Raw genomic sequence first — 23,444 nt, 5'->3', positions numbered from 1 at the left:
TGAGAAATGTATCATATGCCTTTGAGACTCACACAACTTCACATTGGTCTTTGGAGTCTGATGCCCATGTTCAGATTCCAGTTCAAGTTAAGCAAAAAATATATACGAAAGCTGTCTGGCACAGGCTTTGCCCAGTGAGGGCAGTTTCATTTTATTTAAAGGTCTATTCCCTTCAACGCTCTCATGCTATTAGGCCAGAGAAACATCAGAGCTGAGCAGGCATTTGTCTTCTGTAGAATGTGATAAAGTCTTACAACTGTCTAAACTGCGGTGTCTGCATTTCCATAGCCCACAAATCCCAGTGTGAGGACTGCGGCTTTTAGATAAAGAAATGGCTGGCCAGGGTCAGCTGCGATCCCCTCCGCATCCAAGTACAGTTTTTAAAGACACGTCGATGTCTGTCATTCACAGGACGCCTTCTCTTCTCTCAGCTCTTATCTGAGAGATTTGTTTGGATTTGACAAGGTGTTCAAAAATACAGTATGGGAAAATAAAATAGCAAAGAAGTGAATCCAGAAATCCCACAAACAAGAGACGGGAAAACGGTAAATAGCAAGTTAAAACAAAACTGAACCAGCAGTCCCACAAAGATGAGGAAAAGAGGGCACATGATGGACATCATGCTAAAATGTTTATGTCAGTTTTTCCATCTTCCCCCAGATGTGTGTGCCAGACGCTGTTCTGAGCACTGGCGGTGTCGCACTGCCATGGGGCTGACATTCCAGGGGGAAGCAGATGGACAAAACCAAGCATCACGGATAGAATACGGTACATAACGGGCAGGGTGGCCGGGGTCCCTCCAGAAGAGAGGCTGCAAACAAATGGAAAGAGCTGAGGGGCTAGTTACGCAGAGGTTTTTAGTGTGGGAAGGAGTATTTCAGGCAGAGTGACAGCCAGTACAAAGGTCCTGAGGCAGAAAGGTCAAAGTGGAGTGAGTCGGGGGCAAGGGGGGCGGGGGGGAAGGGACACACAGATCACCTAGGACCTTTGAACTTCAAGTGAACAGGTGGCCACAGGAGGTTTTTGTGCCTCATGGACTTTCTCTGTTGCCCAGGTTTGTGCTTTCTACCCTCCGGGGTAGGGGCTCGGCAGGAAGAGGCGATGCCAAACATTCCTCCAAAGCGGTTACAGCAACTTCCATTCCCACAGCAACATATGAGAATCCCATGCCCCCCACTCTAGCTCACAGCTGAGGTTACCTTTTTAATTCTCATCATTCTGGTGGGTGTGGACAGTACTGGATACTATGCTTTTTCATACATTAATACCTGGGGCACGGCAAGAGTCTGCCCTGGAAGACAGCGCTATACTGGTAATCCGAAGAATCAGACTTCGAAGCCAACAGTAAATATACTTACATATCACTTTTTATGTGCCAGGCACTATTTTAAATACTTTCCATATGTTAACTTATCTAAACTTCATAACAACCTCATGGGATAAGCACTAATATTTCCATTTAAAGGTCAGAAACTGAAGCAAAGAGGAGCTAAGCAACTCGCCTGAGGTCACACAGCAGTGAAAGGCACAGCAAGGGTGTGGGAGCAGTCGGTCCGGCTCCTGGCTTTGCTTCTAATGCTGTGATACATGGCTTGTCCCCATGAACCTGAGGGTTGGCCCTGGACTCTAATGGACGCCCAGGACGGTGACCCCAGCGGACAGACCTGGCGGCCGGCCCGCCCTGCGCTGCATCACCCGCCCGGCAATGGGGTTTCACGCTGCACTGCAGGGTAAAGATCCCCGCAGCACCTGTCCAGATCCCGCGCCGTCCCGCGCCTCTCACCCTGGTCTGCCTACTGACAGAGTGAGCAGAATCAAAACAGAAGACTGAAGATGAGCTTGTCGATGACAGGCCCCAGGAACGCTCTCGGGCTGCCCCCACACAGCCCGCGCCCTCCACGTGGCCAGGCCCCCCAGGACCCGCGGACCCTCGGGAGCCTCCCGCTCGGCCGCTGCTCCAAGCGCCGTCTCCTCTAGGGAGCGGGGCCACAGCCCACCGAGGCGCTCGTGCCCCCTCTCCCCCCTCAGTGCTCTGTGCGCAGGTCAGCTCTGTGCTCTCACCCGAGGGGAATGGGCTTTTCTCTCTGCGTCGAGAGAGCAAACACTGGCTACTTCTTACATGCCGGGCCCAGTGGATAAAAGGCAGGGCCGCTCTTGCCCACAATTTAAATATAACGGGGACAGTAAGACAAACCCAGGAGCGGTCACCCTGCTCTAGGTTCCCCACACGGTGCACACACAGATGCAAACAGGGGCTGACCACCCGGGACACGGTGGACACGAGCGCAGGGACTGAGTGCTCCGGGCGCCGGCCAGACGCCCGCGGAAACAGAAGAACAAAGGCGCAGGTGCCCGTGGGACGTCCCCTGTGACGGAGGACCGACCCGGTGGCTCTCGGGTTCCCCCGGGGAGGTGGCACACCCGTCACAGTAGCTCACACACAACCAGTGCCCCTGGGCTACCTTGGGGGGGACACGCTTACCCAGGAAGGTGACGTTTCCCGGCCTTGGGGACACGGCTTTCACAGCCTCCGTTTCCTTAATGAACCACTTTTTTGGGGTTTTGTTTAAAGGGGGGGGGCACACTCCTCCATATTCGTAAATTGAAAATCTGAAATTATTTCCTCAAGTTTTACGTTTCTAAACTAGGTCAAGCTTTCAAGCATTTAGGGAAGAGATGGACTTGTGAAGCCCCTGACAGACGTTCGAGTAAATTGCACATGGCTCTCACTCTTGCTTCTGGTAAAAAATTACGGAACCTTCATCTTTTTGTCTAAAATAAAAAGGCTTTTCAACTCACATTTAAAATGCATTTTCAAAAACAACCTTTTCACAATCTGTACTCTGTTTTAATTTCTCACCATGGAAAACAAGATAATTGAAGCAGTTTGGAGATTAGTTAACTGTCAAAAAGTGACACCAGCAGGCGCTGCACTGGGAAACTCTGCTGACCTGAGGGTACAACTGTCCTCGGCCCTAAGTCCCCAAACTAGTCACGATATAAAACTGCATGTGAGCTCTCGAAAGAATGAGAAGTATCACTTCACGGAATCTTTAAACAAATCTAGGTTATAGAATTGCATGTACACTTAAAAATGTAAGTGGCTTTCCCTAAAAAGACCTTCGCTGATGTCCCCCATCGTCAAAATTTCAGGTTTTATTCTAATGCCACAGGAGGAAACGGTGGTCTTGGTGCTGTCTTTTCACAGGGACTGATGCCACATTATCACAGTAACTAGCATCTTTCTTAGGACAAGTTTCATCTTTCGCAGCCTTCCTGAGCCAGGGTGCCAGAAAACAGGCGGAAAAGACACGTAGGACACAAGGCTTAGATTCCTGCTCCCAGCCAAAACGTTCTCTTTGAGGCTCTAAACCTGGATTAAGTGGATTACTACCCACTCTTAACCTGGATTAAACCTGGATTACTACCAACGGGTGGTAGTTGTCCTGTGAGGAAATACCCTACAGTACTTACAGGAGGATTGGTAAAACCAACAAACTACTTAATTGTGCACCTCTCGCTCTAAGTTTCGCAAAGCCACCTCTACATCTGACGAGATTAAATAGCTTTCCCATTCATTTATCACTTTCTCCATTTGCAAACAGAGGGTTTTGAATCAGATGAAACTGACTTGTCCTGGGTCCTGATAGTGCCAGGTCTTAGGAGCGTGGGCTCTGGAGCCAGACAGACTGCTGGGCTCCAAATTCCAGCTCTGCCCTAACCAGCTGTGTGACTTTTATTTCATGGCGTTGTTGTAAAGCTGTTGAACATCCATGCAAAGGGCTCAGAACAGCATTTGTGAGAAAGTAAAGGCACACAGGTTTGCCACCCACTCGACGTGCCACTTGGGAAGAATCAGCTGTCCTGTCTAAGCGCCCGCGGACTGGAACCATGCTGACTGCACCACTCACACACTCACCCCGACCAGGACCATTTAGACATAATTCACCTCAAGTGCACATTTTTGGGATGTAAGAGGAAATCCGAGAACCCAGAGAAAACCCACGTGGACGTGCAGAGAACGGCCAAACTCCACACAGACAATGGCCCCAGCCCAGCTGGGAATCAATATTTTTTTTCTCATCAATGTTATAATGAAATGACCTTGACCTAAAAGGCTTATCTGAGGACCTGCTGCAGTAAAGGAGCTTTCACATTCTGGTGACCTTGTATGACCTCTAGAAAGCTCCAACATGCTTACGTTCCAAGGTGAATGAGCCATCAGCGCAGCCTCAGAAGCTTAGAAAGATCACCCAACATTAAGACATCAAACGACATTGTGACTGGCAAACACTGCCATGAACAGACGGCTGAGGCAGTCCTACTTAAATGAGTTAGAAAATAACATAATTAGAACTTCTAAGACAATTTTAGTTTATATACATCTTGAATGGCAGGTCTGCATTTTTAAAAATCCCACTTTTAAAAGTTTGTAAAACTTTTGTTTTAGAATTCAAGACTCACGCCCACTCACTTTTAGCTGTTTCCTCTCATTAAAATGTTCGTTTTGTTTATTCTGTGACTTTTATTTTTTTTAACCTCATCTGAGGATATGTGCAATGTTTATTGATTTTAGAGAGAGAGGAAAAGAGAGAGGAGAGAGAGACGCAGGTGTGCGAGAGAAACAGTAATCGGTTGCCTCCCATAGGTGCCCTGACCAGGAACTGAACCCACCCCTTCTGGTGGACAGGACCATGCTCCAGCCAACAGAGCCACCTGGCCAGGGCTTTGACTTTTTTTTGATATTAAGATTTCCACTTGAGGAAATTAGTTTCTTGTAAGAAAAATTATTTTCAGGGCGATAGTGGAAACCGAGTAAGTTCCAGGAAACACTCAACCCATTATAGAATTTTCAAGCTGGAGAAGAGTCAGGAGGCATCCGGTCTACCCCACGGGCCTGGGAGGTAAAGCACCTTCGTCTCCATTCTGCCAACTGAGAAACTAAGGCCCAAGGAGGTTAAGTGATTTACACAACTTCACACAACAGAGAGAGAAGGGGTGATACTGACAAGAAGTGGGACTAGAAACCAAGGATTGCGCCTCTCAGAATCGCATTATCTTTATTAAATTGTACCTTCTTACCAATCGCCTCACTAAACGAGCCAGGTGAGGGTGGTGAAATTAGCATAAGGTACTTGACATGATTTCGCTTAGTACTTTTCACAGAAAATGGCACACGGAATGGCAGAGTTAGCTAGGCCATCCTGCACGTGTGTGTTTAGCATCTCCAAAATGTCAGGCCCTGTGAAGGGCTCTGGGCCAGGTATAGTTCCCTCCCTAAAGCAACCACAGCCCACTGGGGACAATGACAGTAAGGAAGCACAGAGGTGGGTGCCCAGTGCACCAAAGATGCTGATACTGCGCCTGATCAGGACTGGAAGGAGGCGCAGCTGAGGGACAGAGAGAAAAAAGAGTTGCCGTGGACAAGAGAGAAGGGCATTAGAAGAAAACCAGTCCCAAACGCAGGGTGACACAGTCAAGTCCCGGGTGTGTTCACAGAGCAGCAAGAGGTCCTGATGGAATGTGAAATGACGGCGATGGGGCCGAGGGCAGGGAGGCTGAGCAGCAGGCAGACGGGGACAGTCACGAAGGCCTTTCCACGTCACTTAGACGAACCTCAACTTCACCCCAAATAGACTGAGGTCCTTCTAAAAGAACACACGAGCTCTTATGTCCTGGGGCTGGGGCCTGCGGAGGGGCGGCAGCATTGCCAGACTCTGACACTAGAAGTGGTACGACTAATACATTATTTAACGGAAGGCACCAGGGCAGAGGCAAGACTAGAAGTAAAGGTGGGACTGAGTGGGCTACAGCAATCGTCTACACGCCCATCCGTCCATCCATCCATCCATCCATCCATCCATCCATCCATCCATCCAAACAACCAGTATTTATTGAGTGACTACTGTATGCTAGGTGGTAGGAATAAAAGAATGAGCACAGATTTATAGTGAGAGCAAATAATTGCAAATTGTGACAAGCACAGGTGCTCTGAGGACATAACCAGAGCACATTATGGGACAGGGGAGATTGGAGACTGCTCCCTACGGAGGTCAAGCACCTTAACTAATGCAGGTGCAATGCAGCTGAACCGGAGATGCCACAGTTATTTATGAAGACGTGAGACCACGCGGGTACTGTCTGAATACAGGGAGCGAAGATGAGCCGTGAGGCCCTGGCAGCCACTCACAGTCACTGGGACTCTGCCCTGTCCCACAGCGCTGCAGCACTGGAAGAGAAGAGAGGGACACGGGAGGATGACAGCAGACAGAGCTCAGGCAGATTCAGGTCTCATTCTTATGAGCATTTGAGTGCCGGGTGAAATGAGAATGAACGAGCTGTTTCAGAGTCAGTACCCAGAACTACCACGCCGAGTGTCAGGGGAGCACGCATCTACTCTGATAGCTCAGAATTTTTTGTAGGTGGCGTCTAAGGCCATTTATCGCTCACGGTTTCACTTGAAGCTGAGGTGGAAACGGGCTCTGCCAGGAGGCACGCGTTTCTGCAGTTCACACCGGCGTTCTGAAGAAAGTGCTCTGTGGCTGCCTCCACGCACACCAATTAATTGTCAGCTATTTAATCATTTGTTCACATGGCAATGACTCCACGTCTCTGTGGGAAAGAGGGACTCTCTGTTCTCAAAGAAGAGACGAGACATTAATGTTATTAGGTCTCATTTTACTAAGTTAAAGAAGGAGCAGAAGGCCCCGATTTATACCCAAGTGGTTGGAAACACATCCACTGCTTTCTTCTTTTTTGGAAAAAAGCCAGTCATGCTGAATTGCCCAGTTTCCACGGAGTTATTCTGAAGAGACAGGACTCACAAAGAGAGTGAGTCTCGCAACGGTCAGGGAGTCTACTCCACAGGCGTGGGGAGGCTGGGTGTCCCTGTAATGACAACCGTCTCAGAATCAACAGACGCATTTGCTAACAGATGTTGTCAATGACACACAGTCGGGGAATGTTTCGTGACAGTGACTCTGATGATGAACAGCTGTCTCAGATGACATTATAAATGATCAAATTCTCTTCACAACTCACCTTGAGGAAAATGAGTCAGGTTTCAACAGGTACATGTGACAAAGAAATGCTTTCGAATGATCCGGCTTTCACACCTGGGCTCAAAGCACAATCTTAATGGACGTCCTGTAACCACTTACAAAGCAACATGAACATGTGCCACTGGTTTCCTCGGGCCTGAAAGCGCACTGGCACACACACTGCCGCTTTAGTACAGTCTGAGCAATATTGAGTAATTTGAGGACTGAAATATATACTTTCTCAAAAAAGAGCAGGATTGGAAAGAACAGGATTTATCCCTTTTTTTGTTTAAATAAGCAACATATGTGATTTCTTTTCATCTTTTTCTCTGGAGATAACGGCCTCAGATACTAAAGGTAAAGGCAAGTGAAAAGGAAAAGTCAGCCGGATCAGTTACATAGAACCAAACAACTTCTCCTGAAGCAAAACCTTATGGCAATGACTGCATTTCAAGGTCTTTAGAGGTTACCCGCGGAGGCCCAGGGAATGCCGAGTGGTTTTTTTTGGTTTTTTGGTTTTTTTGTGTGTTTTTTTAAAAATATATCTTTATTGATTTCAGAGAGAGAAAAGGAGAGGGAGAGAGATAGAAACATCAATGATGAGAGAATCATTGATCAGCTGCCTCCTGCAAGCCCCCGACTGGGGATCGAGCCCGCAACCCGGGCATGTGCCCTGACTGGGAATCGAACCCCGATCGCCTGGATCCTAGGTCAACACTCAACCGCTGAGCCACGCCCAGCCAGGCTGCCGAGTTTTTTTAAAGAGAAGGATGCTCTGAAATTCTTTAATAGCAAAAATGCTCTTTTGATTTTTGCCAATATTTGTAATAACAGGGCTCTGTATATTGTACTTTTGAAATCTTAACCTCCACCCATTCTCCCTAAGTCTTCTCAGGTCCCAGGTAACCACTGAAGGCAGCTTCAGGGCCGAGAAGCGGTGAACCGCAGGGACCGCGGAGGCCGCTCACCTCCATCCCGCTGACATCGCAGGCAGCTGTCCCCATGAGGACGACACCTGCACTGGTTTTTTCGGTATTCTGTTTTGTTTTTCATCACTGTTTTTGATTTTAATAAAGCCCCGATTGTTCTCGACAGAATACCGGCCTTGAATTCTCAATCCCACACCTGCTCCCTCCTGACCTCCATGCGACTGGGTGAGACGCTGACCTCCCCGACCTCCGGTTTTCTTTCGTACAACAGGCTCGGGGTATGTCCCACCGAGTGGCTGTGAGGACAAAGTGACATAACGGATACGAGAGTGCTTTGTGGAGAGTAACAGCACGTCTCCTTGAAAGCCCATTCTTACACTGAGACGCGAGACGCACTCCACAAACGTTACTGTGTCCCCTTCAAGTGCTACAGAGAGCGGCCTTCTAGCTCTGTAAGGGGCTACACCCGCATGCAGCTAACTGAGGGAAGATATGCACTTTAAGCCTCACCAAGGACGTGCATAGAGAGAAGGGGACGGAGACAGAAGAGGGGGGTGGAGGAACATCAATGAGAGAAACGCGATCGGCTGCCCTCTGTACGTACACGCCCTGGTCAGAGATCAAACCCACAACCCAGGTATGTGCCGACAGGGAATCGAACCGGCAACCGCTCAGTGCCCGGGATGCCGCCCAGCCAACTGAGCCAGGCGGAAGGCACCTTCCCTGCCAGCTATCCTGCTTCTCGCCGGCGGATGGTTGCAGCGCTGACCGGGAACAGAACACGACAACCTTCACAGGAAACGCACCCGGTCTCTGCAGGGGGTCTAGCCCAGCAAGCACCCGCTGAGCGCTTACAGCGTGCCAGGGACCACGCGAGTGGCCAGAGACGAATAAGGGACACGGCGCTTTCCCCTAGAAGTTTATAAACAAAGAGAGGGATGCATACTCACGGACGATGTTTCTGCACCACACAGATCTATGCCAATGATTGAGTTACACGTGAACCTCTATGTGAGTGAAAATGGAAAGCCACCTGGGAAGCATCTGAGGTCTTCTCCACAGGTGGCGATTTTAAAAAACTCAATCTTGAGAATATTCATTCAGTCAGTCAGTCAGCAATCATTACGGTCCTCCTATGTGCCAGACAGTATACCAGGTTCTGAGAATATAAAGGTGAATTAGGGCGTCCCTACTCTCCGGAGTGCAGAATCTAATTTATGAGTATTTCGGTTCAATGAAGTAATAATTTTAGTATATTTTATGAAGACCAGCTTCAACTTTCCCACCTGCCACAGGACTGAGCACACATTTGGGGGTTTAGGATGCTAGGCTTTCGAAGCTGGATATCTTATAGTGTAGCCGCTCAATCTAAAATCCTAAAAACAGGCAAACAAACATTTTTTTTTTAAAGTTACCATTTTTTTCCTTCCTATGCTGCCAAGCTAAGTAAGATGCATGAATAATCTTCATGGTTTCAAACAGTTACGACCAATATTCGATGACTGGGGACATGCCAGAGCCTGCAAAGCTGCATGAGAGGGGCTGGAGGTGGGAGATTCAGAGCCAGCTGGGTCGTGGGAAGACCATGAGGTGCCAAGGGCCCAGCTGAGAGGCTGGGCTTCTGCTGTGAGCAGCTGAGCGGAGGCGAGGGGGCCTGTCCCCTCCTCAAGCCAGAGACCAGCGAAGCTGGGTATGCACAGTGCTGGCTACTGATGCTCTCACTGTGACGGGGTGGAGGGGACAAAATGCTAGGCTAGTGGGGCAAACCCTGTTCTCGGCTCTTCATTTTAATAAATGCTCCCAGAAATAAGAGAGAATTAAGAGGAAAAGTCATAGCACTTCTAACTCTAAACTCTTCATGACGGCAACTCTGGGAAGGGGATGTACTCAGGACAGTGTTTCTCATGACGGCACGTGTGGCAGGAAGAGGGCTGACCTGGGTGGGGACTGCAGCCACAGTGACGAGCGGTGCCTGGGGTGGGCCAGGAGCGAGCGCGGGACACAGGCGGGAAGGCTGCCTTCCCCACCGTGTCTGCTCCCGAGAGGACACCTGTTCCTCGACACGGCCACTCACCCATTACCCGTGGGAGCGGATGGAAAGGTGAGTAAATTAACTCAACACGATACCTCTGAATCAATCGTTTTAATGCCTTTCCCATCACTTACCAATAAAAATCTGAGCTACAAACAGAAAAACCAAGTGCTTTGAATTTCCTTTCCATCTCCCAGACTTTGACCTCTCGGGAGTTTTTACTCATATTCCTCTAGGGCGTGCTGGGCTAACAGAACACTGAGACAGGACACGGGCGTCCCGCTCACAGGGCAGGGCTTCAGTCTTTGTCAGGTGAAAAGATGAATTAATTCACGAAACAAAGTCAATAAATAGCTCATTCTGAAATGTATGGATCATGAAGCCAGAAAAGTTAAACACTCGCCTGACTCATGCTGCATTTATGGAAGAGTGGAGCCCAAGGTCCTCGTCCACCCACCCCACCCCCATCTGGTAACAACGACATCTACCAGCCACACCTTCATTAACCAACCTGAGAGAGCGGGAAGGGAGACAGGGAAACAGAGAGACACCCAGCCCACAGTCAGGGAATGCCGCACGCTTCCTTCCATTTACAGTCCTGCTATCTTTAAGAGACTCGGTATTCGCGCAAGAGCTCGAGGCAGGGTTACTACTGTAAGTTTGGTAAGAAGAGTAGCAAACAGGAACATGTCCAACTATAAGGAGGAGACAGGATCCATGTCCTCTCCCAAGAACAGAGCAAACTGGTGAAACTGTTATTACGAGATTTATTTGTTAAAAATAATTAATATAATTCCCTGAGTTCCCAGGACACACTCTTTGCTGAGGACAAAGAAGTAAAAGCTATCCATCCATCCACCCATCCATCCAGGTGCCCCCTCCAAAAAAGAAGAAAAATGCCACACATGCTTGTCCTTCCAGAGGTCACAGTCTAGGTGGGAGAGAGACATGGAATGACTGTGGTAATGCTCAATGGGTCAGCTCCTCTAAACTTCCCTAGTGAAAGCTAACTGAAGTCAAGAGGGACATGCAGCAGAGAGTCAGATGCAGAAAAAGCAATGTGAGCAAAGGTCTGGAAGCCTGAGGACACAGCATACTCAGGGAATTACAAACAGTACAGTGTGTCCAGGACAGACTTTGATCTCCCCAGTGGTTGCAGATGAAGCTGAAGAGGCTGTCTGTGGCCTGGGGGATTTCTGCAACCTTCCAGAAACTGTACAAAGAGGAGCTAAACACCTAGTGAGAGGCCTCCATTAAAGCAAAACATGTTTTTAGAATAGTTTGAGGACAGATATTAGCTCTTCTTTGAATGTTTGCTAAAATCTACCATCTGGTCCAGTACTTTTGTTCGTTGGTAGTTTTTGGATGACTGCTTCAGCTTCACTAGCTGTTACCTGTCTATTCAGATTCTCTGATTCTTCATGATTAAGTTTTGGAAGAGTGTATGTTTCTAGTAATTTATCCATGTCATCCAGATTGTCCAATTTGTTGGCATATAGTTGTTAATTAATATTGTCTTACAATCCTTTGTATTTCTTTGTATTTCTTTGGTATCAGTTGTTACTTCTCTTTCATTTCATTTATTTGAGTACTCTTTCTTTTTCCTTGATGAGTCTGGTTAAAGGTTTGTCAATCTTGTTTATCTTTTAAAAGAACCAGCTCTTGGTTTCATTACTTTTTTTTGTATGGTTTTTTACACTCTACATTGTCTATTTTGCTTATTTATGCTCTGATCTTCATTATTTCCTTCCTCCTTCTCACTTTGGACTTTGTTTGTTGTTCTTTTACAAGTTCCTTTAAGTGTAAAGTTAGATTGTTTATTTGAGATTTTTCTTGTTTCTTGAGGTATGCTCATAATGCTATGAATTTCCCTCTTAAGACTGCTTTTGCTGTGTCCCACAGATTTGGGGTTACTGTGTTCTCATTTTCATTTGTTCTAAGGTATCTTTTGATTTCTTCCTTGATCTCATTGTTAACTCATTCATTGTTTAGTAACATGTTATTTAGCCTCCATGGCTTTTTGTGTTTTTCCAATTTATTCTTGTGATTGATTTCTTGTTTTATACCATTATGGTAAGAGAAGATGCTTGATATGATTTCAGTCTTCTTACATGTATTCAGACTTGTTTTGTGCCCTAACACGTGTATTCTATCCTAGAAAATGTTCCATGTGCATTTGAAAGGAATGTATATTCTGCTGCTTTGGGGTGAAATGCTCTGAAGATATCAATTAAATACATCTGATCTAGTGTGTCACTTATGGCCATGTTTCCTTGTTTATTTTATGTTTGGAAGACCTATCCATTGATGTAAATGGGGTATAAAAATCCTCTACTATGACTGTATTCCTGTCAATCTCTCCCTTTATGTCCTATCTTCACTGCAGTGTTACTTACAATAGCCAAGATTTGGAAGGAGCCCAAGTGCCCATCAGGAGATGAGTAAATAAAAAAGCTGTGGTACATTTACACAATGGAATGCTACTCAACCATAAAAAAGAAGGAAATCTTACCCTTTGTGACAGCGTGGATAGACCTGAAGTACTATGCTGAGTGAAGTAAGCCAGACAAAGAAAGACAAATACGATTTCATGCATATGTGGAATCTAATGAACAAAAGGAACTAACAAACAAAACAGAGACAAGACTCATAGATCGAAAACAGACTGACAGCTGTGAGAGGGGAGGGGGGTTGCTGGGCTGGGTGAAAAAGCTGAAGGGATTAAGGGAAAAAAGTTCATAAACACAGACCACAGAATGGTGATTACCAGAGAGTGAGGGGGTGGGAACAGGTGGGAGAGGGTAAAGAGGAAAAATGGTGATGGAGGGAGACTTGACTTGGAGTGGTGAGCACACAACACAATATCCAGCTGATGTACTACAGACTTGTGTACCTGAAACCTAGATAATTTTATTAACCAATGTCACTCCAATAAATTCAATTAAAAGGAAAAAAAAACCTTGAAAACCTACTGGGTCTTGCATTTCAGCCCTGTAACTGCCTCACTCTCTTTAACCACAGTCACACACTCTTTAATACTTCTGATTACTGACAGGAAACATCTCTCCACTGCTAATGTTCTCCCTTTGGGTAAACTATGAAGCTATAGTAAGAATCCGAGGGGTTCGTATTTTTGTTGAAGAATTCCTCTTCCCCTCCCCCACACAGTTTTCAGGGTTATATTTCCTTCTTCTTATGTTAGGTAAGTCAGTGAACCATATCAAAGAATTACTGAATGGTAAATGAAAAACTGATCTGCATTCATTAAAACAATAATGAACTTTTGTTTTCTTCGCTGAAAAGATTTTCCACTAAGGATCCATATTCAGCAGCAGAGCTTAAGAGGAGATACTCAGCATAAAAACAGCTTGGCACATGTAGGCAATTGGTTTTTAAATGGCTGAATTACTCAGAGGCGAGCTGGAGTGCAATATGAAAGAACGTTACAAGAAAATCCTGTAAGAGCTCCGTAACTTGTCTCCTTGATCTTAGTCTTGAGCCCCTAACCCACCACCCAGATTCATCTTCAATATCTTGGACTTAAGCTACTTGATGAGAGAAGTCATTTCTTTTTCAATTTCTGTACTTCTAATACCAAATACTTACTTAGCACTCAATAAATATTGCTAATTAACCCAATGTGGAATAGTCAAGAATGAAAGCAAGGTGAGAGAGGTTATCTGGTTACAACATCCGTGGTATATATGTATTGGGTCAATCAGATCATCAAAGCTGAAGTCCGATACCCTCACTTACATAATCTCCATAGGTCTCTTGTGTTGGGGGTGGCGGTGGAGGTCTGTACCCAGTCGGGGGGACTCCTCTTGCTCTGGGAGTGAGAAGTCCTCTTCCACGACTCACTGGCCCTCGGGTGGAAAGGACTCCCCTGGAAGCTGACGCCCCTCGAGGCACCACAACTCCAACCGGCCGGGCTGTGACTCCTCCCCTTCCCCTGTAAACAAGAGGGTCAAATTAGCAATATTTGTCATTTTCTCTAAAGTTCCATCGTTCACATGCATTTACACCTCAGAAAAATCAGTATTTCTGTAAAAAGAAATGAAGGAACCATATGCAAAGTAAAAACTAAAGCAAAAGAAGAAATAGGTATCCCCCAAAAAGAAGTCATTCGGGCAGCTCGTCCCACACAGTAAACATGGTAACATCAAAATGCTCTCAAGTCCGTTGAGAACCTAAAACTTCCCGAATAAAGAAATTCTTTTTTAAAAACATGTGACAGCATTTACTGACGCAACAATATGTGTGAAATGAAATGAAATGTTTTGGGACACGTCTAAGAAAATATGTACGGAAACTATGTAAAGTAATACAAAACTCTGATGAAAGAAATCAGAGAAATGTTTCAAGCTCATGGTTTTGAGTCAATAGTGTTAAGTTGCCAATTCTTCCTAAGACCAATGCAATCCCAATCAAAGCCCCAGCAAGCTGTTTTGTAGATGGACGAACATATTCTAAAGTACATAAGGAAAGATAAAAAACCAGGAGAGACAATACAATGCTGAAGAAGAAACATGTTGGGAGAAGTCATACTATCTGATTATAAGACTTACTTTAAAGCTACAGTAATCAAGATAGTGAGGACTGGCGAAAAGACTAGACACACCAATCAATGGAAGAAAAACAGAATCCAGAAATTGATCCACAGAATTATAGTCAAAAGATCACTAACAAAGGAGCAAAGACAGTTTGATGGAGAAACGATAGTCTTTTCAAGAAATGGAGCTGGAACTAATGGATATCCATATGCGGGGAGGGAAGGCGGAGGGAAGGGGGCAGGGCAGGGCAGGGCAGGGCAGGGCAGGGCAGGGCAGGGAAGGGAAGGGAAGGGAAGGGAAGGGAAGGGAAGGGAAGGGAAGGGAAGGGAAGGGCTAGACACACACACCATATCTTTCACAAAAATTAACTCAAAATGGTTTTAGACCTATATGTAAAATCTAAAACTTATAAAAGAAAACATAAGAGAAATAAATGTGACCTTGGTTTGATGATGAGTTTTAGATATAATTAGAAAAGCATAATCCATGAAATAAAAATTGGTAAGTTGGACTTTATCAAAATTAAATACTTCTATTCTGAGAAGGCCACTGTTTAGAGATGAAGAGACACACCACAGAAAGGGAGAAAATATGTGTTAAACACATATCTGATAAAGGACTTGCAGCCAAAATATACTGTCCCCCAATAAAGGAAGCTTGGCTCCTGGGAGAAGTGCCTGATTCTAGGTCTGGAGCAGGAAATATACAAGATGACAATGGAGCAACTTGAAGCACCAAAAATAAGGGAGTGCTCAAAAATATATATAAATATATAGAGAGAGAATTAAAAAAATTATGGGGGCATGTGAAAGGAATAGAGTAGCCAACAGAAAGAACTCCCGATGGCCAAAGCTGAGACAATTCGAGCAACAGAAATAAAGTAGTATTGGATTTTAATGCAATGTCTAAAAGATACACATCCATGAGTCCATCCTGATATAAATAAATGATTGCATTAATAAGTGGGAGAGAAGAGAAGAGCCTTCCAAACAGTTCATGTAGATATTCCACCCTGACAGCGGCAGAACCTGACGAATACTAACCTCACTCAGGTTACCCAGGTAACATGCACAGTGGATAGGCCATGTGATAGTGTGTGCCCCTGACATCATGTGATGAAAGTCACATTTGAGTTCCCCAAACCCATAACCTCAAGCTAATATGAGAAAAATGTTGGAGAAATCCCACATGAGGGACATCTTATAAAAAAAAAAGAAAAAGAAACAGAAAAAAAGAAAAAAGCCTTACCAGTACCTCTCAAAACTGTCAAGGTCATCAGAGAGAAGCAAAATCTAATAAGACCTTCACCCTCAGATAACGCATTTTATCCCTTTTATGAGTATTGTAAATTTTAATTCTTTTTTTTCCCCATTCCAGGCCATAAACATTAGTACAGTAAACGTGGAGGTCAAGGCCGAGGACACTGGAGTCCTATCTGAATTCAGTTCCTGACTGTACCTACCAGCTTCACTTCCAGCCTTCCAGTGAACAAACTGACCAGGAGTCTGGGCTTCCCAGGCCAGTTCCCGCAGCTGTGCAGACACTCGGAGCCCACTGCTCAGTGTTATTGTGAGAAACGGCACTGGACGCACAAAGTCGTCTCACACATCTGTCACTGGACGCAGATGGACAATTTATACAAACAGTAATCACTCTGAACTGTACTGACAGGCACTATAATTCCATCTTTTTATCTCTGGCATATACCTAGAAAAATCTTCAATGTGATTAGAAGAAAAAAGTAGTTTCCACTTACAGTGCCTCTACCCCACTGGTGATATTTCAGTGGATCTGTGTATATTCAAACTAATTAAGGCTCCCGTTTTCTTATCTAATGCCCCATCACTGCCAACCAAGGTACTACATGGGCCACAAAACAGTCACTACATCTTTTGAATATTTAAATGTGTGTCTTTCATCAGATTGAAAGACACACATTTATATATTCGCGAAGTTCACAATTCTTTCCCAACATCAAGGACAGTGTTAGATCGTGTGCCCTGGGGTGTACGGAGTCACCCTGAGGCGTCTGCTATGGGATCTCGGACAGGTCACTGTATGCTTTGAAGATTCATTTTTAAGTGGACATCCCTGGGAATGGTGTGAAGCAGCCGTACTAGTGTCGCTCTAAGTGATGCTCTGGCGAGAGGAAGGCGCGATGCAGAGACATGGCCACACACCAATCCCGTCATATCGCAGAGTGCTCACTGGACGCTATGAATGAGGCTCAGCACAGAGCGGAACAGCGGGACTGAGAAGAACAAGCGCCCGTTAGATGAGATTTATGATAATCAGGTGGAATTTTTTTTTTACTTGAAAAGTTTATTCAAATTGATGGAATTAGAGTACAGTGCTGCTCTGAATTAGGATATGGAAGAGCAGAAAGACAATACAACTGAGTAGGATGGATGTGACTGCAATGGTTCCTTCTGTTTATACTTTTCAGCAGAGAGACCATGGTTTCTGCTTTTGAAACTCAAATATAAAAATAACTTAAAAAGGTTTTTGTAGGGAATGGCTGTTTTTGAGGGAACAGGGCTTTCAATGTCTGACTATAATAAGTATTGATTACTCAGAAACAATTATTTAGTTTATAAATTAATAACAGGTTTTGAGATGTGATGAAAAAACGTATGCTTTGGGTTCCAACATGCTCGAACCTAATTCTGTCACTTTGCTGCTTAGCCTTGGTTTTCCCATCTGTAAAGTGGGGTTAATAACATCGAGCCCTTGCAGGATGGCTGTGAGGTTCACGCACAGGATATATGAAGCTCCTAACCTGGAACAGGCTCCAGTGAGCGGTGATTAAGATGAAGACTTCCACTTGGGCTCTGTCCTGACACCCTCCTCTTGCTGCTTATTGAGGATGAGGGGAGAGCAGCGAGAGGGTACAGCTCACCCCAGTCCTCGCTCCGTACCCGTAGCCAACAGCACATTGATATATATCTTACACACTTAGCAACAGTAGCTCAGTCCAGCAGAGCGAGAGGTAACACGTACCCCATCCTTTGGCTTTTACTCCTAAATTTTACGAGAAGACAAAGAATAGGGAAAAGCAATACATTTGGCGGCCACAGCCCCGAATGCTCCAGGTAGCACCAGCAATATGAACTGGGGACCTTGGGAAACCCAGGTGAGTCCTGGGCGGCAGGAAGGGGAGGCCCACAGCTGACCAGAGCGGGTGTCTGCAGGATCTAGCCTCAGGGTCTTGGCCTGACATCGCCGGTGTGCCAATGAGAAAAACCTTCCCAGGGTTCTATCTGAGGTCCACGCCTGATGCAATAATGACCTGAGGGGTCATTTATTTTCCCTGCAGAATCCCTAACGCATTTGACAACTTTTCTTGCTCCCTGTGAGTGTTTTTCTGAGAGTAAAGCTTAATCATTCTGAGACTTTTTTCCCTGCCAGAGGCTGACAGGTGAAGGAGGGGTAGACACGGGGAAAAGGCGAGCACAGCCTATAGTTATAATCCCTCAAGAGGCACATGAGAAACTGCCAGAGCTGATGAAGACCAAGACTTCCAAACAGGTGGTGTTGGCAGCTCCTACCCTGAGCGCCTGTAGGGACCAGTGTGGTCCGAGGGCAGCTCCTCACGGGCTCACGTGCATGCTCGTTCCTGGGACCTTGCCTCCGGCGCAGTCTCACTTGGGGTTAGGGGGCTGGGGGAGGAGTTTGGGGGCCTGAGACTCTTTGCAACCATCCCTCAAGTACTTCTGCTGGTGGTTTGGATCCAGAGGTTACAGACCAGTCGTGAAATCTGTTGGTTATTTTATTTCTTTTTTTTTTCAGTTAATCTTCACCCAAGGATATTTTTTCCATTGATTTTTAGAGAGAGGGGGGAGGGAGATAGAGAAAGAGAGAGAGAAGGAGAGAGAGAGAAACACTGATGTGAGAGACACATTGGTGGCCTCCGGCACACGCCCTGACAGGGGCCCGGGATGGAACCTGCAACCCAAGTACATGCCCTTGCCAGGGAATCGAACCTGCGACCCTTCTGTGTGGGGGCCGGCGCTCACTGGCCAGGGCAGTTATCTCATTTCTTTATTCTGTGAACTGTCCAATCTTATATGTAAAGTTTTTTTAAAAAAATGACTGAGCAACTGTTCACACTGTACAGAGTATAAGAGATCCAAAGCAAATCCTTTTTCTCCAGTGACTTACAAAACGGTGATTAGTAAAACCATGGACGATATAAGACAGTGTGTGAGAAAACACAGCCTCCCCGAAAGGGCAGGAAACCAGCTGAGGGATCGCCTCTTTTCATCTGTGCTGAATCCCCCCAAAGACAGAGAGCGTGCTCCCTACTCGGAAGCCCTCACTGTCTTCCAATTCGAGTTGTTGGCGTGCTTTCACTTCTGTTCTTTATTCAAAAACAAAAGCAGGAAACAGCTTTATCATTTCCAACCGCGCCTTGTGGGACTCGCAGCACAAGCTTCTTCCCCTCTGACAATGAAACCAATGACAAAGGAATGAGTCTGAGAGAGGCGAGGAATTTGTTTAAGATCCAACGGGGAAGGAGGACCCAGTATCGGTGCTATAAAGTTCAACCTTTAGGGTGGGGTCATTCTGAGGAATCAGTGAAGGAACCAGTCCAGTTTGGACTTGAATGAGACATTTAAAAAATTAAGTAGGGGCCCTGGCAGGGCAGCTCAGCTGGTTGGAGCACTGTCCCGATACACCAAGGTTGCAGGCGAGTTCAATCCCCGGCCAGGGCACATACAAGAAGCAACCAATGATGCTTGAATAAGTGGAACAACAAACTGATGTCTCTCTCTCTCTCTCAAATCAATAAATAAATAGTTTAAAATATTAAAACCAATAAATAAAATGTTTAAAAAATTAAGTGAGCTTTGGGTTAGGGTGTGTGTGCTCAACTTTCTTTCCATTTAATAGATGAAGTAACTACGGCTTAAAGAGGAGAAGATCCCTGAGGTAAGACAGTTAGTAAGAGCTGGGTGACCCTTGAACCTCCAGCTTTCCCACCCTAGTCTCAACCACGAACAGTCCCAACCTTTCTGCTTTAAAGGCTTTGCCCTCTGCCGGGGACGACCGACCTCCCTCTGGCACCATCTGTCCTATTTCTCCACCTTCATCTCAAGTTTGCTCCTATCCACACTCCCCACTCGGGTTTCACTGCACCCTCATTTCTATTCCCACGCCCCTTTTTATCAAACCCCTCATTCCCTACTTACACCACTTGCTCCTAACTACTAGTTTCTTTGACATCAGGACAATGACTTACACGTTCTATAAATTCAGCTCCCGTCATAGAGGGGGCTCACAAACAATCTGTGACACTGATGACCTAACGTCACAAATAGACTGAAGGCTTTTCAAAGAGGAAATAAAATAGGAAAACTTCTGGAAGACCAAGGCGGGGTGAGGCGAGAATCCCACTGTGATCTCATGTGGAAACTATAAATGACGACCTCACACTGACAGTGCATGCAGCCCCTGTATCTAAAAGACGTCGACTGCCCAGCCGGCATGGCTCAGTGGTTGAGCACTGACCTATGAACCCGGAGGTCACTCAGGCTGCACAGGGCAGACTGTGCAAGTCGAGGAGCTCCCCCACTGCCCAAATAACAGAAGTCTAAGTCTAGCTCCCTCGTTTGAAATGGAAATGAGAAGGGTGTATTCCAACACTTACGACTTCCCACTGCAGGATTTAATTTCAGATCGCTTGTATGTTTAACGAGAAGGTATCTGGAAGCGATCACAGTGGGGAGCATGCGTGAAGATGCAGGAATAGCTTGTCCCACCGTGAAATTCCAACGTGGTGAGACTTTTGTGACCATTCCCATAGCGCTAACTCAGCCGTGTGACAGACGACAACTATACTAACAACTGCTGTACATGGTCAGCGCTGGATCGCAGAGAGCCTGAGGCTCGGCTCTGGTGCTGCAGTCCCCCCACGGTGTCGCACTGAGTGATTACTGCGCACCAGGCAGCAGGAACCCGTGCAAGGCCTCATGGTTTACACTGTAATTAGAGAGACCGATGAAAAGTGAACAAATGAGCAAGGCCAATTCTGTGTGACAAACGCTACTAAGAAACCAGGACAAGCTGTCATGACCAGCTCCAGACCAGGAGACGGCCATTAGCGAAGGTGCCCGTGTGCTGAGAATGCAATGCCCAGGGGGGTAGCCAGAGGGCCGGAGCCAAAGCGTCCCCAGGAGGGGAGGGAGAGGGAATGCCGAGGACCAGGAGAGAGATGAGCTCGGCCTGTTTAAGGAACAGGAGGACCAGCCCCACGTGTCTGGGGGGAAGAAAGGGTGATGCAGAAAGTCGGACGGGATGGACCGCGCCAGGTGACGCAGGTGCGTGTCAGGAAGTGTGGCCTGCCTGCCACCTGCGAAGGAAGTCACTGAAGGATTTTAAACAGGAAGAAAATAAATCTAATTTAATTTTAAAAGATCACTAAGGCTGTGACTACCAACTGGAAGAGTGGTTGGACTGGATTAGGGAAGATGGAAGACACTGTGAAGGAAAATGCTGATATACTGATAGAGCTGACAATCAGTAAAGGAAACCTTAAAACTGCCGCACGGTACCACATTTTGATGACAAAAACGTAAGTCATTAGTAATTACACCTACCTGGCTATCGTGGGGGTTGGCACACCTCTTGTGCGTAAGGCGGATTTCCCCCGAACGCCCGGCACGTCTGCATTTTCGGAGCCGCCGTTCAAGTACGTCAGTTCCTGGAGCTGCGCTTGCCTGATTTCATCATTATAGTCCTGCACGGGGACAGGGGACAGAGGTCAGGGGACAGCACGTCGCCTCATCACAGGCACACAGCGTTCAGAACAAGAAACAGACGGTTTTTTAATAGGAAAAAAGGGTTAGGGAAATAGTTGCCGTCATAAAACAAGATGTGAATCTGTTAAAACGAAAATGTATCGATAAATTGTAAAAAGGAAAAAAAAAGAAAAAACCATCGTCTTTTTCCCCAAAGCAAAATTTTCCACAATCAGCCATAACTCCTTTCTCCAGGCATGATTTCCAAGGGAAACAATTACAATAAAATTCAAGTACCCTGTGACAGATATGTTGGCATCGCTATTGACAGCTCAACTCAACTGGCAGTGACTGCGCGTCCCTGAAGGCCGAGGAACGGAAAACATACACGAACAAACCCGGCCGTCCCTTCCCTCTGAACGTTTCCATTCGCGTGCTGCACACGGAGCAAAGCTCAACATTTCCAAAACCGAATGCATCACCTTGTGCTTGAAAACTTGCTCTTCTGTGTCATGTATTACTGTCTGAATGGCCAACTGAGAAACTGGGGGTTACCTTTGACTTCCCCCCTTTCCTTCCCATCCCCAGCTCCATTCAACAACAGGCAAGGAAAAATGTGTGATAAACAGAGAAAGGTGTGACTTATTCACAAAGAAAGGGAGGGTCAGGCGTGAAAGATCACAGGAAGGTCACTTGCGCAGCCCAGGGGGAGCAGTGGTTTCTCTGCCAGAGGTGTTGCCTAAGGATGCGTGTGAACCGATTACCAGGGAAAGGGGGCAAAGTGTTCCCGACAGATACCGGGACGGGTGGATTTTATGGTTACGTGCAAGCAGATCTGAGTTTGAATAAAGATTCAGAAGAGACAGTTTTCTAGATTATTTAGAATGAAAAATACGAAACACGTTCAGTAAATTTATTTTAAAAATGCGCTCTCTCTTCTGTACTTTTCAAAAGCAGAATTCCAAAAAAGGACTTGAAGCGTGCAGTCGAAGACACTGGAGTAAGAAAATCACAAGAACCCAGATCAAAACTGGCACGGAGACCAGCAGCAGCTCAGACCCCAGGGCCGCAGGGAGGCCAGGGACCCACGGAAGCTCCGCTGGCTCACTGGGCTCGGCAGGAGGGCGGAGGATGGGGGGGGTTACGGCAAACACAAGCTCATTTGCAGTGTTGAGACCCCAGGAGAGTCACTGGAATCTCTCAGTATTTCAACCTCTTACCACAAACCTGTAAATATGTTTCCTACCCGTTTACCAAAAATGTGTGAAGGTTAATAAGTTATCAGTAAAGCACATTCTAAATAAAACGTGCTAATAAATGCTACATGTTGCCCTGCTGAAGGCGTGAGGAGGTGTGACACAGAATTTACGGGGTTAAAGATGCTTTCCCGGGACAAGAAGCTGACTGAGGCCCTATTCAAACACACGCGGGGGCACTCGGGGGCTGTGACGGAGGACAGCGCATTCATGAGGCGTTTTAATGTCACCAAAATGTCTAGGACTTGGAGTCCCACCACTTGGACAAGGGCCTGTGCTCTTCGACTTTCTTAGTCATGTAGCCTTAGCCGTGTTCTTTAATCTCTAAAAATCTGTGGTCTCACATATAAAGAAGGAAAAATGCCAAGTATTTCGCAGGGACAGTGCGAGGTGGACTCGCCAGGAGGTGAGCGGGAAGCTCTTGGGTAGACAAAGGGCCACGCAAATGCCAACTGCTGCTAAGTCCCCCGGAATTAAAGCAAAGGGAGGGCTGGAAATACTCACAGGGATGAGGAACTTCTTGATCTCCTCCAAGGCGTGGCCCATGCGGGCGTAGGCCTCCGCCGGCGGGGCGAAGACCTCGATGAGGACATGGAGGTCGTCGTGGAGGTGGAAGTACTTGGCTTCTCCACTTTTCCGCAGCTCTTCTTCCTGAAGAGAGACAGCCGAGGGGAAGACCGCGTCACCAGGAGGAAAGGGAAGGGCAATAAAAACGACCCAGAGCTTCTACGTGGTGTCTCGTAAGATTCGCCCAACAGCAAAGGCCACCTAAGGAAGGAACTTTAGCATATAAATCGGATCCTGCAGCTCCAGGCTTTTATGAAAACCAGGCTTCCTGCTGTTGTGGGATTAGGTCTCAAATCCTGTCTCTGGCCTGGGAGCCCCACCCCCTGC

General features: G+C 46.5%; 1 protein-coding gene across 4 annotated transcripts in view; it reads right to left on the bottom strand.

Annotated features, from left to right (window-relative positions):
- Nucleotides 1-23,444, bottom strand: part of KHDRBS3 (KH RNA binding domain containing, signal transduction associated 3) — a 133,371-nt gene that overhangs the window by 43,042 nt on the left and 66,885 nt on the right. For all 4 annotated transcript variants that reach the window (XR_001603413.2, XM_016216096.2, XM_016216099.2 and 1 more), the window contains 3 exons: nucleotides 23,055-23,201; nucleotides 21,154-21,293; nucleotides 13,758-13,953 (listed from right to left, as the gene is read on the bottom strand). Coding sequence is in view for 3 of the 4 variants with exons in the window: in XM_016216096.2 (XP_016071582.2) it covers nucleotides 13,758-13,953; nucleotides 21,154-21,293; nucleotides 23,055-23,201 (483 nt within the window). In the remaining variant the exon portion in view is untranslated. The remainder of the gene's footprint in view (nucleotides 1-13,757; nucleotides 13,954-21,153; nucleotides 21,294-23,054; nucleotides 23,202-23,444) is intronic.

Source organism: Miniopterus natalensis, chromosome 16, assembly GCF_054644295.1.
Source record: "Miniopterus natalensis isolate mMinNat1 chromosome 16, mMinNat1.hap1, whole genome shotgun sequence".
Taxonomy (NCBI): domain Eukaryota; kingdom Metazoa; phylum Chordata; class Mammalia; order Chiroptera; family Miniopteridae; genus Miniopterus; species Miniopterus natalensis.
Note: the sequence above shows the minus strand (reverse complement) of the source record. Positions and strands in the feature narration are given on the sequence as shown.